Source organism: Notechis scutatus, chromosome 4, assembly GCF_049901735.1.
Source record: "Notechis scutatus isolate UNSWTSFEM ecotype Mainland chromosome 4, rNotScu1.2, whole genome shotgun sequence".
In the NCBI taxonomy this organism is placed as follows: Eukaryota; Metazoa; Chordata; class Lepidosauria; order Squamata; family Elapidae; genus Notechis; species Notechis scutatus.
This window is the reverse complement of record NC_142012.1, coordinates 7044392-7060095: the sequence shown is the minus strand read 5'-3', so window position 1 is coordinate 7060095 and position 15704 is coordinate 7044392. Positions and strand designations below refer to the sequence as shown.

General features: G+C 47.2%; 1 protein-coding gene across 1 annotated transcript in view; it reads left to right on the top strand.

Moving 5' to 3' along the window:
* EXOC6B (exocyst complex component 6B) overlaps nt 1-15704 on the top strand; it is a 237274-nt gene that overhangs the window by 173229 nt on the left and 48341 nt on the right. Inside the window, exons 19-20 of the mRNA XM_087965745.1 lie at nt 3841-3982; nt 15593-15666. Of these exons, the coding sequence (XP_087821871.1) occupies nt 3841-3982; nt 15593-15666 (216 nt within the window). The remainder of the gene's footprint in view (nt 1-3840; nt 3983-15592; nt 15667-15704) is intronic.

Genomic DNA, 15704 nt, shown 5'->3' with positions numbered 1-15704 from the left:
CGTATCTGTGCCTCCGTGGCAGGCAGGGCCCGTTGGGGAAGCCAACAGAAGCCATGGCCTCTTGGGGGTGAAGTTAATTGGAAGCAGGGCTCGCCGACGCCAAACAGTGGCAGAGATAAGGCAGAGCTGTTTCACCTAGTGGGTAGAGGCAGGGCTCGACTTAACGACCACAATCGAGCCCAAAATTTCCGTTTGCTAAATGAGATGGTTGTTAAGTGAGTTTTGCCCTATTTTACGACCTTCCTTGGCACAGTTGTTAAGGCAATAATTGCAGTTGTTCAATGAGTAATATGGCTGTTGAGTGAACGCGGCTTCCCCATTGGCCCTGCTGGTCAGATGGTCGCAAAAGGGGATCACGAGACTGCCCCCCCCAGGGACACTGCGACCATCATAAATAGGAGTTGTGTGGGAAGTACCTGAATTTTGATCCTATGACTTATGACCGTGGGGATGCTGCAATGGCCGTAAGCGTGAAAAACAGTCATAAATCCCTTTTTTCAAAGCTGTTGCATCTTCGAACGGTCACTAAACAGATCATTATAAGTCAAGGACTGCCTGTAATTGAGAGGTTGGCCCCTCGAGGCCTTGTGGAGAGTTTGGGGTATCAGGCCTCTCCAGCCTCTGCTGGCGCCTGCAGCGCCATGGTCTTAAGTGTTGGGGTTCTTCCAGGTGACCGTTTTGAATTATTCGGATTATTTTCGGATCTCTTTGGAGGGTAGGCGGCAGTGGTGGCATTCTGCTGGTTTGGCCTGGTTCTGCTGAGCCGGTAGTGCCGATGAGCAGCGGAAACCAAACCGGTTCTCTCCACCGCTCTGCTGTTGGGCCCACCTGCCCTGCTGGGCTCCCACGCTCACCTTTATCCCGCTTTTGAAGCGCGGCTGCATCGTGCGGCACAGCAGAGTGTTGTGCAGCAGCTGCTGAAGCGACCGGGAGAGTGCAGGCTTGCGCCTGTGCAAAGTGCGTGTTTGGTGCACGTGTGCACACAAAGTGTGTGCACACGCGCAAAGCTGGCCTACCCAGCCATACCCACCAAACCGGTAGTAAATTTTTTTTGAATCCCACCACTGGTAGGCAGGTTTTCATATGCAGGTTTTATATGGTGTGTCTTTGCTTTGACTCTTGGGAGAGGAGCCTGTCAAATGTAGAGGCAGAAATACAGTAAATGTAGAGGCACCAAATATAGGAGAATAGAATAGAATTCTTTATTGGCCAGGTGTGATTGGACACACAAGGAATTTGTCTTGGTGCAAATGCTCTCAGTGTACATAAAAGAAAAGATACATTCGTCAAGAGTCAAGAATCATCAGGTACATCACTTAATAATAGTTGTAGGGTACAATAAGCAATCAAATCGTACTAGGAAACAGTGAATAGAATAGAACAGAATAGAATAGAATAGAATAGAATAGAATAGAATAGAATAGAATAGAATAGAATAGAATAGAATTCTTTATTGGCCAAGTGTGATTGGACACACAAGGAATTTGTCTTGGTGCAAATGTTCTCAGTGTTCATAAAAGAAAAGATTACATTCATCAAGAGTCAAGAATCATCAGGTACGACACTTAATGATAGTCATAGGATACAATAAGAATAGAATAGAATAGAATAGAATAATAGAATAGAATAGAATAGAATAGAATAGAATAGAATAGAATAGAATAGAATAGAATAGAATAGAATAGAATAGAATAGAATAGAATAGAATAGAACAGAACAGAACAGAATTCAATTCAATTCTTTGGTGCAAATGCTCTCAGTGCACATAAAAGAAAAGATACATTCATCAAGAGTTGAGAATCATTAGGTACAACACTTAATTATAGTCAGAGGGTACAATCAGCAATCAAATCATACTGGGAAACAGTCAATAAAAATCGTAGGGATACAAGTGACAAAGTTACACTCAAACAGTCACAAGTGGGAGGGGATGGGTGATAAGGAATGATGAGAAGATTAATAGTAATAGTAATGCAGACTTCGTAAATAGTTGGACAGTGTTGAGGGAATTATTTGTTTAGCAGAGTGATGGTGTTCGGGAAAAAATGGTCCTTGTGTCTAGTTGTTCTGATGTGCAGTGCTCTATCTAGCGTCATTTTGAGGGTGGGAGTTGAAACAGTTGATGTCTGGAATGTGAGGGGTCTGTAAATATTTTCACAGCCCTCTTTTTTTGACTCGTGCATCCAAATATCAAAATACAATTGGAGACATGGAGCTGCCCAAACTTGTGTGCCCCAATTTTAGTTTCCCTTTGACAACCTGATTCTCTGAGCGCCATTAACAGAGACAGGAGCTGCGTTTAAAGAGAGCTCCCAAAAAGAGTTTGGCTTCTGTAGCTTTTCAGTAGACAGGTTTGACAGGAATATTTTGATCCTTCTGTGAGCCGTTTTAAGTCTCGAGACTCGCTTTGTGTTGTTTCCTGTCTATTCTTTTTTTTCAAATATAAGGTGTTTTTTTTAATTTTTCAACATAAACATACATATTTTTGGACATTACATTGACTGGGTCACATCTTTTTTAAGCCCCAGTAACAATAATAATACAAATAGGTATATGTAATTCTAATCTTCCAACTTCCACAACTTCAACATTGCTAGTCTCTTTTCATAATCCATTTCTCATTTCCCAATTAATTAATTGAAACATAAATAACATTTCTTTGCACCCTGTATTTATAGTCCCTAAATACTGTTATTTAATATTTTTTGAGAATTATTCATAGTTCCACCATAACTTCAATTTTCCAAATGTGTAGGGTTAATAATTCCAAATATTAACAATGTTTAATCAATCCCAAAAATGCATCCTTATAATATTTTAATATCATAATATACTTTAACACACTATTAGAATAGAATAGAATTCTTTATTGGCCAAGTGTGTTTGGACACACAAAGAATTTGTCTTGGTGCAAATGCTCTCAGTGTCCATAAAAGAAAAGATACATTTGTCAAGAGTCAAGAATCATCAGGTACATCACTTAATGATAGTCATAGGGTACAGTAAGCAATCAAATCATACTAGGAAACAGTCAATATAAATCGTAAGGCAGGGGTCCCCAACCTTTTTTATGCCGCGGCCCGGTACCGGCATCAGCTGGGCGCCACGGCCCGGTACCGGCATCAACTGGGCGCGCCATCTTTTTGACGAAAAAGTGCTTCCGGTGACCTCACCGGAAGCACTTTTTCATCAAAAAGATGGCGGCGTTGCATTCGTGAGCTTTTTCGGGTAGAAATGGCTTTCTACCCGAAAAGCTCACCGAGCGCTAGCGCCATCTTTTTGATGAAAAAGTGCTTCCGGTGAGCTTTCTACCGGAAAAGCTCACCGGAAGCACTTTTATCAAAAAGATGGCGGCGCCAGCAACCAGCGGCCCGGTAAGACTTGTTCCGCGGACCGGTACCGGTCCTCGGACCGTGGTTGGGGACCCCTGTCGTAAGGATACAAGCGACAAAATTACAGTCATACAGTCACAAATGGGAGGGGATGGGTGATAGAACGATGAGATTAATAGTAATGGTAGTGCTTAATATTATTAATATTAATCATACAGTTTAATTACCCAATCCTAAATTTCCATCTACTGTCTTGACTTATTTGGATTATATTACTAAATTCTGTTTTCTATTAGTGTATAGACTCCTCTTTTATTTCCTGTCTATTCTGAGGGGCCTATTGTGATGAGCTGTTTCCACTGAGATGGGAGAGCATGGAGGATGGATGGCTTGTGGGGAAGCTGCTTGAGAAAGGGGGACTGCTGGGGGCCACACCAGCTGTGCGGGGTCTTCTCCCGGGCTCCTGCTCGGAGACTCACCTGGAGCCTCCCTTCTGTTTGCTTTCCAGGGCAAGGTGGCGCAGACCGCCTGCATGTCTGCCTGCAAACACCTGTCCACCTCGCTGATGCAGCAGCTCCTGGAAGCGGAAGTCCGACAGCTCTCCCTGGGCGCCCTACAGCAATTCAGCCTGGACGTGGCAGAGTGTGAACGTAAGGATGCTTCTTGCTTGGGCTCCGGAGCTGGTCACCGGGCGGGGTGGTGGTGGAGCAGAAGGCCGTGCGGCCTAAAAGAAATAAGGGAAGAACAGGGTTGGAACAGGGCCTGATGGGCACTTGCCCGTGGGCCCCATGAGCCTAGGGGCCCCATACTAATCTGTGTATGCTAACCCTCCAATGTACCTTGTGTCGTATAAATACAGCAACATATTTATTTCATTTCACTGCATTTTTTAATTAATCCTAACATGCAAAATATATGTTTAATTTTTTATCAACCTTTTACATGTTTATTCCTGTGAGTGGTTGTCATACACTGCTTTGCCCAGGGCCCATAATGCTGTTAAGACGGCCCTGTGTTGGAAGGGACCTTTGAGGTCTTCTAGCCCAACCCCCAGCTCCAACCTGAAATGGTATAGGCTCAAACAGGAAGACCCTCTACCATTTCAGACAAGTGGCTGTCCAGTCTCTTCTTAAAAGTTTCCAGTGATGGAGCACCCACAACTTCTGAAGGAAAGTCGCTCCACTAATTAATTGTTCTCACTATCAGTAAATTCCTCCTTAGTCCAGGTTGCTTCTCTCCTTGATTAGTTTCCACCCATTGCTTCTTGTCCTGCCTTCTGATGCTTTGGAGAATAGCTTGACCCACCCCTCTTCTTTGGGGCAGCCCCTCAAATATTGGAAGACTGCTACCATGTCAACCCCTAGTCCTTCTTTTCACTGGACTAGACATACTCAATCCCTGCGATTGTTCTTCAGATGTTTTAGCCTCCTGGCCTTGAATCATCTTTGTTGCTCTTTCTAGAATTTCAGCATCTTTTTTTATATTATATTGTTATACCTGCTTCTCTGGGGACAAGCTTTGGTTTTGCTCTCCTCTTGAACCAATCTGGTTCGCCACATCCTTCTTGGCGCCCAAGCGGGACCCTGCCCGGCTCTGCCAAACATTTGCAGGATACCACTTGGGAGGAGATGCTTCCTCGTGGTGTAACCTCTTATCCTGGCCCTGCAGAAGGCCTTCTGTCACCAACCCCCTGTTTCCTCGGGGAGGCAGGACAAGAGACTAGGGGATGCCTACGCAGTGTTGATAGTTTATGGTGCAAAAAACACAAGATGGCACCTGTGATGGGCATAGAAAGATGCCACTGTGGCCACCGTTTTGACTTGTTTTGGTTCCCCGTGCCTTTCCTCGGGACACGATCCTGTCCCAATAAGCGTCAGGCGCAAGGAACTAGGACAGAGTTCAAAGCTCTCTGAACTTATTCCATGCAACCTGTTTACAAGAATCTGATCTACTAACAGTAGATCATGGTCAGTTGGCGGCAAAGAAGGCTCAGCGGACTTCCGAGGGGCATGGACTTAGATTGCTTATTGGGGGTGCAGAGACTCCAGACTGATGATGCATTTGACGCCACCTTCAGGCTCAGCCTGGTCATCTCCTACAATAAGTCCCTTCTTCCAAAAAGCCTTAAAGTGGCCAAGTTTGGTGACCCCTGCTTGAGAAGATGACATGGCTGAAATTTATCCTCCAGCTGATCTTTGTGTGATGGGGGCAGCCTCCCCACAGGCCCGAAATGCCACTTGGGGAGTTTTAATGGCCAATGGATTCACCCCCTGGCTCTCCTATCGATCAACATCCGACTCCCCCCACAACCCATCAAAGCCTTCCTGGCTCCCCTCGAAGGATGCTAAGTCTGGGGGGGGGGGGTTTGCTGACAGCATGACTGATCAGGAAAAGCTGAAAGGCCGAGAGGAGACCGGGGATGCGGCTGAGGAGTTTCGGGGCTGGCCAGGCTGGATGGTGATGGTGGATAATTTCCTGCTTGTTTCTCGGTTAAGGACGAGAGGGGGAAGATGCTATCAGGGGAGAACTAGGGGCGGTCCTCAACTTAGCACCATCCGTTTAGTGATGGTTCAAAGTTGCAACGGCGCTGGGAAAAAAAAGGGGATTTATGACTTCATCCAAGAAGCTTCTGAAGAACCGAACCGAACCGAAGAACTGAAGAAGTTTCTTGGATGAGAAGTGAAATCTCTTCAAATGAAAAAAAAAACACCAAAGAAAAGTCCAGCTGCTTTTTGAAAAAGCACCGTCGGGACTCCCAGATTAGCTCATTTGAGTTATCCTGGGCTGGAAACGTAGGAAGAAGGAAAATATCAGAGAAATACCTTCACTGAAATACAGTAAATAAATACCTCCTTTGCACAATGCCCCACACGATCTGCCTTCCCTCAGCCAAAGCTGGAGAAAGGGAAAGTTAAGCCAAATAAACATAGAGGCTTTCTGGAAGGCAGATCTTCCACCCCACTTGCAGGGGAAAAAAAAAAAAAAAAGATAAAGACTTTGGAGCGGTTCAAACTTTTTCTTGCCTAAATTCAGAGCCAGCCTTCTGGAGGCAACCAAAATAGGTTTTGAAAGCCAAGAGGGAGATTACAAGTTTGTACAAAAAGAAAAGAATAGTTACTCAAAGGTGTCGTTTTGTTCAGGGGTCCCCAACCACCGGTCCCCGGACCGGTACCGGTCCGTGGATACATTTTGTACCGGGCCGCCTATTTTGCTTGGGTACCGCCATCTTGTTTCGACGGCGCTTGAGAAAGTGCTTCCGGGTGAGCTTGTCGTCGGTTGGAAAGTGGCGTTTGGGTGCTGAAGGAATCCTCGCGCCTTAGTTTCGTCGAAGATTGGGAGGGGCGGCTTCGAACGAAGAGCCGTCCCGATGGCGGTGGAGTCTCGCGTTACTCAGGAGGAGATTAAGAAAGAGCCCGAAAAGCCCATCGACCGCAAGAAGGTACAAAGGAGGAATTGAAGGTGGCGGGGAGAAGCGGGGGACGGCTGGCTGGCCAGTCGCTTGGCTCGCCTTGCCTTGGTCGTGCGTGCTGATGCCGGTACCGGTCCGTGGATCATTTGTACCGGTTCGTGGTACAAAAAAGGTTGGGGACCACTGGTTTTGTTGACAAATTTGGTGACAAAATGGGTTTGAAGAGCTGCTGACAACGGACACAGCTGAGGCAGGGGAAACAGAAACCTTGGGCTCCATGAAAAGGCCAGGTGGTTCTGCAGAGATGCTGAGGAAAGTGAAGAAGGAGCCACTGTCTCCAAGCTGCTCCAGGAAGATCTCAGGTGTTCCCCATAAGGGCCATCAATCAAACTGAGGCTGGAGTGTTTCAGAGATGGGAAACCCATGATGCAACCTTCTCCTCCAGCTTCATCCCTGATTCTGCCCCAAGGAGAATGTTCTGCATTAGTCCACGGACCGTGTCACAGCAGAAGAAGCACAGCAAACTCTACTTCCACACCCATGAAAGACTACACGTGCTAGTCAACATCTCCTCCTTCTCTTCCTCTTTTATTACTTTCGGGTGTGGAGGGAACAAAATTGGAAGTACAAAGTCATAAAAATGGGGGTGTCAGAATCCCTGCAAAAGTGAACGGGAGAGGAATTCAGGGCTTGATCTCTTGAACAGAAGAAGCCTTGTTGACAATGGAGCCTTTTCATAATTGCCCGTGTGCTTTCCAGTATTTTGATGTTGTTGTTTTTTTAACGATGTGTCTACATCAAACTCTTCCATAATGGAAAAAAACTGGCATTCGGAGAGACACCAGTGCCGATGCCATCACTCTTCAAATATTACTCCTTTGATTTTCTAGAGGCGCCAAAGCTGGAGATGAGCCATGGCAGCTGTTGGCCAGAGACCATATGCTGGGGATGGTTCACAGAGATGGTGAAGTTGGAGGAAGGAGAGGAGGGTCTCTGGATGCCCTCTGAACCATCAAGCACAACGGTGGCCAAGAGCAGGCCTTCTCCCTGGGTGACCAAGTAGTCTGAATCAGTCCAAGGGTTGAACTGGGCCGCAGGGACAACTGGATTGCTTGAAACCAAGGATCTTCAAACTTAGGAAGTTTAAGACTTGTGGACTTCAACTCCCAGAATTCCTGAGCCAACATGACCGGAGGAGGAATTCTGGGAGTTGAAGTCCACATGTCTTAAAGCTGTCAAGTTTGAAGACCCCTGGTCTATCATCTATGTCTGTCTGTCTGTCGTCTCCCCATCCATCCATCCCTATCCATCTATCTATCCATCCATCCACCCATCCATCATCTATCACAATGGTCTTCAAACTTGACAGCTTTAAGACTTGTGGACTTCAACTCCCAGAATTCTTGAGCCAACATGACTGGAGGAGGAATTCTGGGAGTTGAAGTCCACAAGTCTTAAAGCTGTCAAGTTTGAAGACCCCTGGTCTATCATCTGTCTGTCTGTCTGTTGTCTCCCCATCCATCTATCTATCCATCCATCCATCCAACATCTATCACAATGGTCTTCAAACTTGGGAAGTTAAAGACTTGTGGGCTTCAACTCCCAGAATTCCTGAGCTAAGATGACTGGAGGAGGAATTCTGGGAGTTGAAGTCCACAAGTCTTAAAGCTGTCAAGTTTGAAGACCCCTGGTCTATCATCTGTCTGTCTGTCTGTTGTCTCCCCATCCATTCATCCATCCATCCCTATCCATCTATCTATCTATCCATCCACCCATCCATCATCTATCACAATGGTCTTCAAACTTGGCAAGTTTAAGACTTGTGGACTTCAACTCCCAGAATTCTTGAGCCAACACGACTGGAGGAGGAATTCTGGGAGTTGAAGTCCACAAGTCTTAAAGCTGTCAAGTTTGAAGACCCTGGTCTATCATCTGTCTGTCTGTCTGTTGTCTCCCCATCCATCTATCTATCCATCCATCCATCCATCCAACATCTATCACAATGGTTCTTCAAACTTGGGAAGTTAAAGACTTGTGGGCTTCAACTCCCAGAATTCCTGAGCTAAGATGACTGGAGGAGGAATTCTGGGAGTTGAAGTCCACAAGTCTTAAAGCTGTCAAGTTTGAAGACCCTGGTCTATCATCTGTCTGTCTGTCTGTTGTCTCCCCATCCATTCATCCATCCATCCCTATCCATCTATCTATCTATCCATCCACCCATCCATCATCTATCACAATGGTCTTCAAACTTGGCAAGTTTAGACTTGTGGACTTCAACTCCCAGAATTCTTGAGCCAACATGACTGGAGGAGGAATTCTGGGAGTTGAAGTCCACAAGTCTTAAAGCTGTCAAGTTTGAAGACCCCTGGTCTATCATCTGTCTGTCTGTCTGTTGTCTCCCCATCCATCTATCTATCCATCCATCCATCCAACATCTATCACAATGGTCTTCAAACTTGGGAAGTTAAAGACTTGTGGGCTTCAACTCCCAGAATTCCTGAGCTAAGATGACTGGAGGAGGAATTCTGGGAGTTGAAGTCCACAAGTCTTAAATCTGTCAAGTTTGAAGACCCCTGGTCTATCATCTGTCTGTCTGTCTGTTGTCTCCCCATCCATTCATCCATCCATCCCTATCCATCTATCTATCTATCCATCCACCCATCCATCATCTATCACAATGGTCTTCAAACTTGGCAAGTTTAAGACTTGTGGACTTCAACTCCCAGAATTCCTGAGCTAGCATGACTGGAGGAGGAATTCTGGGAGTTGAAGTCCACAAGTCTTAAAGCTGTCAAGTTTGAAGACACCTGGCTTAAACAGTCATAAGCAGTGATGTTGAAACTTTGAACCAGATGGTTGTAAGCCGAGACTGCCTAAGTGAGGTAGAGGTTGAGTGGCAACGCTGCAACTTTCCTCCTGCCTGGGCTTTTGCTCTTTCCCATTTGCTGGTCCAATGACTCTCATGGACGTTCTGATCCTCAGGAAGCCCAGAGGCCTCTTGTCAGGCGAGGCTCCGTTCAAAACCCAAGAAAGAAAACCTTTGAAAGAAGACTCCATTGTTATAGAGAAAAGGACCTTTACTGAAAACTGAAGTGGTAGCATCAGAAGAAATACAAGAAATCCGAGGCAACAGGCACGAAAATCACATATAGAAAGTTAGGCCAATGTTCCCACCCTCAATAGTTCAAACTGGCCGTCCAGCCTGAAGTGTGTATCATGTCATGCGGGTGCATCTTCAGGTGGTATTTCACACATCGGGTATGCCAAGACGGTTGGCCTTGGCCTAGAGAGATAAGGGGCTACATCTGCACGGTAGGCAAGTGAGCATAATTAAGAAAGCATCCCAACAATACATCAACTTCATCCTCCAGCACCCTTCCCTCCATGAAGCCCAATTATCCCCCCCTCCCCGTTTCTATGGCAGCCGGAAAGAGAACAAGCAGAAGAAGGATTCTTGGAGGCTGACACCTCTTGGCTTGAGCACCTGGGCTCTCTGGGGCTGTTAGCCCAGAGGGTGCAGGGGTGTCAAGATCCTGAACCAATAACCTAACTGCATTAAGTTGACCAGGATGGGAGGCTTTGAAACTCCTCAGTCTTTGATGTCCTGCAGGAAATCCGGCAGGGTGGAGGACGGGTTCCAGATGGGGATTTTAGGAGGGCCACTGCTTTCATAAGCAAAAAGCCAGGGACCCCCAGAGTAAAGGCTCTTTACCTGATAGCTAAGATCCTTACCTGTGTCTTGACAAAGGAAAGATGCCAGAGACAATGTTACCCTTGTGCACTGGGCCTTACCTTGGTTACCACTCAGTTCACGGGTGCAATTCAACGTGCTCCTTTTCACCTCTGTCAATCCTGTATGGCCTGATAACCTGCAGACCTGCAGAAGGCCTTTTCCAGGTAGAATCCAGGCACCCAGGTTCTCCACTGCAAGGAGACGAAGGCGGCAGAGGCAGGCACCTGGTCTCTCTCCCAGCCTTTGGACTGGCTGCCTCTGAGGCTGGGCCGATGCCCACCCAGAGGGCCTTTGGACCCTAGTAAAAGCTGGACTGAACCCAAAGGCATTTGGAGGGTGCTGAGTGGTTCCATCTGTTCCTTGTCTGATGAATGTTTGGTAGTTTTGGAGTTTTCCATTTTGTTTATTATTGTTTTTAACTGATGTAAACTGCCAGGAGTCCACGGAGATTACATCAGTATATAAATAAATTAATTGCATAAACCTGGACGGACCTGCTTAAGATAAATTGTATGGTTTTTCCAGGAGGAGGAGGAGGAGGAGGAGGTGGGATCGTATTTTTATTTATTCTGTTCCATTTGGTGCTGTGCGAGGCTGGGAGGCTCACAGAACACTAAATGGAAAAAAATATAAGAAGAAGAACAGGCATACTGTATGACAAAGGAGAAGGAGGAGGGAGGAGGAAGGGAAGGAGAGGGAAAAGGAAGAGGAGGGTAGGCAATCCTGGCTTGTTTCTGGGACTGATCATCATTCCAACTGTAGCCTGGAAGATCACTAGACTTGGTAGACTTTGTGGCTTAGCTAGAACCGTTCCAGTTATGAGGCTAAATACCGAGATTCTTGTTCTGAACAATTCTCAGCATTTAAGCTTTGGACCATACATACGTCTATGGAGATTCTCGATCATCCAAGTCATGGTTGCCCCAAAGGTGCTTTTCCCAGAAGGCAACTGGGCCTTCTTGTTTTTTGCCTTGAAAACATTTCACTTCTCATCCAAGAAGCTTCTTCCCACAACTTTCAAGGGGGAAAAAAACCTCCCAAGAAAGTCCAGTTGTTTTTTGAAAAAAAAGCACCTTTTGGCCCCTTTGGGCAGTATCTTCATTAATCAGTCATTAGAACGTAAAGGATGATCTGAAGACGGGTGGATGGTGATATTATTTTGCCTGCCACAGTCAAGAAACTTTCCTCCAATTATAACCCTAAGAGGACAGTCCCAGTTCCAGAAGAATAACCTCCCAATTAAGCCGCGGAGAAAGTCATCAAAGCACCACCCAAAGAGCAGTCTGGGGAAAGTTCAGCCAAGAGTGATTTAGGGTCAGACACTCAGCACATCTGGCTGTCCTGGAAAGAACAGCTCACGACGGACCCTCTATAAAGATTGTTCAAGATTCTTAAGATTTTTTTAAAGAGAGATCCAACTTAGAATTAAGGAGGAATTTCCTGACAGCGGGAACAATCGAGCAGTGGAACGATTGGCCTCTAGGAATTATGGGTGCTGCATCACTGGTGATTTTTGAGTAGAGATTGGACTACCGTTTGCATGAATGAGGTCCTTGAGCAAGGGGGATGGAGTAGGAGGCCTTCCAACTCTGTTATTCTGTACTTTGGTTGATACGCTGTAGATTTTTCTCCATGAGCATGAAAGCCAAAAGCAAAATCCTGCCTGTGGCCAACAGACATTTCTTGGGGTGTCTTTCGCCTTCTTTGCAGGTCAAATTGGGTGGGCGGAGGGCTCAGGCAAGTTCTTCCTTTTCTTAGGCAAGGGGCAAAGCTCAAAACCCGGTGTACTTTCATGTCTTATTTGGCTGATAAAATGGGAAAGGTCTGCAAAGCAGGATAGAATGGTCTTTCTCCCGTTGAGATGGGCAAGGGGGCCTTGCCCTGCCCTGCCTTTAATTGGCGGGAGCTTCCCTCTGGCCGTTCAACTGGTCACCCTAGCTAGAAGCACAGAGCCCCAGGGACTGCTAATGGGGGAAAGACGGGGGGCTTGGGGAGGAACCCAGAGCTACTGAAATGCCTGGCCAATATTTCCTGTTCCAGTAGTTGTCCCAAGTGTTTGCCATGGAACTCTGAATTAGCTGCATTGTCCCAAAGGTGCTTTTTCCAAAAGGCTTTCGTTGTTTTTCTTTTTTCTTTCCCTTTGAAAACATGTCACTTCTCATCTAAGAAGCTTCTTCGGTTCTAGAGAGTTGAACTGCATGCAAGGCTTATTCCAGAGGTGCTGCACTATCCCCTCCACACACCCCCGGCTGTGTGTCTGCTGCTTTTGCTTGGGATGGGAGCCTTTGAATCGGTGTTGACCCCGCGTGGCTGCCTGGACTTGTCCCCGCCATTTTGGGACCGTTTTTGCCCCTGCTGTCTTCTTCCTAGGGCTGAGAGAAGGTACCTGGGTCAAGGTAACCCAGCTGTCCTCGTGTCTTAAGGTGGGACGGGAACGTGGGCCTGCAGCATCCCTTGAAGTTCCTTTAGGAGGAAGAGAGTTGGACAGCCAAATCAATAACGTTAGTCTTCCGTTAAACGTTGACGAAGAGACGCGCCGACTCAGTGGCTAAGATGCTGAGCTTGTCGATCGGAAAGGTCGGTGGTTCGAATCCCTAGCGCCATGTAACGGAGTGCGCTCCCATCACTTGTCCCAGCTTCTCCCAACCTGGCAGTTCGAAAGCACGTTTAAAAAAAAATGCAAGTAGAAAAACAGGGACCCCTTTGGTGGGAAGGTAACAGCGTTCCGTGCGCCTTCGGCGTTTAGTCATGCTGGCCACATGACCACAGAGATGTCTTCGGACAGCTGGCTCTTCGGCTTTGTAATGGAGATGAGCACTGCCCCCTAGATCTGGAACCAACTAGCGCGTAGTTGCGAGGGGAATCTTTACGTTTACCTAAAGTTTGACTGGAGTTTAAGCGTCCATAATGGAACATTCACAGTGGCTGGTTTCCAATGAGTAGCTGAACAAGTCAAGGTGGGCTCCACAAATGTATCTTCTGTCGTGAAGGGCCCACTGTTGTGAGACCTTGAGGGGGATGCCGGAAAGGTGAACTCTTTATCTGCTCTTCCATGTCCTATTGGCCTTTCTTACAAAGTTGCCTTGCCCAGTTGGCCTCTAGGACACGCGGGGTCATTTAAAGTGAGGCAACTCTTGACTACTGCTTTGCGCATTTCTTCAGCCTCTTGGCTTGAGGATGCTGGAGACTCACACGGCCAGAAGCTCATTTGGCCAGTAAAATGAGCGCCTTCCCCGATGGCCTGTTTGCCAACCGGAGAGCATCTCCGGAATAAAGAGATTCCGGATGAAATGAGATAGACGAAGATGGCGGCATTTTCTCACAGCAGGCCAGTCCTGGAAGACCTTGGCTCCCATCTTCCACTTCTCTGTGTTGCTGGGCTTCAACCAGCTTTTCTCCCAACGTGCTCCATAGATTCTAGTTGTGTCAGAAGAGAGCTGGGAGGCACCTTGGAGGTCTTCTAGTCCAACCCCCTGCTTGATCAGCAGACCCTATGCCGTTTCAGATAAGTGACTGTCCAGTCTCTTCTTAAAAACTCTGATGAAGCACCCACAACTTCTGAAGGCCGTCTGTTCCACTGGTTAATAGTCCTCATTGTTAGGAAGTTTCTCCTTAATTCCAGGTTGCTTCTGTCCTTGATTAGTTTCCATCCGTTGCTTCTTGCCTTGCCTTATGGTGCTTTGGAGAATAGCTTGACTCCCTCTTCTTTGGGGCAGCCACTCAAATACTGGAATACTGCTATGATGTCTCCGTTACTCCAGTGGTCCCCAACCTTTTTTGTACCACGGACCGGTACAATCCACGGACCGATCCACGTACCGGTACCGGCATCAGCACGCACGACCAAGGCAAGGCGAGCCGAGTGACCGGCCAGCCAGCCGTCCCCCGCTTCTCCCCGTCACCTTCAATTCCTCCTTTGTACCTTCTCGTGGTCGATGGGCTTTTCGGGCTCTTTCTTAATCTCCTCCTGAGTAACGCGAGACTCCACCGCCATCGGGACGGCTCTTCGTTCGAAGCCGCCCCCCCCTTCGACGAAACTAAGGCACGAGGATTCCTTCAGCACCCAAACGCCGCTTTCCAACCGATAACCGACAAGCTCACCCGGAAGCACTTTCTCAAGCGCCGTTGAAACAAGATGGCGGCGCCCAAGCAAAATAGGCGGCCTGGTACAAAATGATCCACGGACCGGTACCGGTCCGGGGCCCGGTGGTTGGGGACCACTGCGTTAGTCCTTCACCTCTCCACAGTAGTCATACCCAAATCCTGGTCTCCCTAAACAAGTAGTTCAGACGTTTCTGGCTTACTCTAACCCGTCTAGTTCCTGGTCAGCATAGGATGGGGAAACCTGGCTTGCACAACTAAACCCCAGCTATCTGGTTTAGGCAGAGATTCCCCCAGAGGCCAGCCCCTCTCTTCCCCTGGAGACCCTCTTTCCTCCATGCTCATTCTTCTCAGCCGTTGCTAAACTGGCCCCCTTCAAAATAATTGATATTCTCCACAAGGAGGGAAGCTCTTCGCCTTTTTTGTTCTTTGTCTAAGGATGTCATATCAGCTCTGAGACATTCTTCTGCGGCAGCGTAATTAATGGAGCGGCGTGGTTTATTTATTTTTGACAAATGGGCCTGGATCACGGTGACAGGCATGAAATTAGAAAATTCCTTGAGTGCCCCCCAAATATAAATAGCTTTCGGAACTGAAAAGGATTTCACAGCTGAAGATTTTATTGTGTCGAGAGGAAAAGGTTTTTTTTTTGTTTTGTTTTTTTTCTCCATCGGAGGCCCCCCCTCCCCATCCCCATCTCCCCCATGCTTTTTCTTCTTTTGCAAATTGTTTGTCCGTTCACAAAACAAATAACTCCGAAGCTCAGCGAGGCTCATGGGAATAAATTTCAGGTCAAATTAGTACAGTTTCCTTGCTGTCAGGACGGGGGAATTAATGGCGTTTTGATGACACGAATTTTGAAGGGTGGACAAAAAGCGGGCAGGGAGGGGGACCTGACTCCTTAGAAGTGGGGCTCCCCTCCCCACCAGCCGCTGTTGTCTCCGCTGTCATCCGTCTGCCAATCTCCCTGTCCATGGTGAGTTAAAAGTGCTTTTCATCGCTTCTTCTTTCCCACAGAGTTTGCCAGATCCGGGCCGGTGCCTGGGTTCCAAGGGGACACGCTGCTTCTGGCCTTCATCGACTTGAGACAAGTAGGTCTTTGTGCGGCTCCATTTTGTGCTTCTTTTAA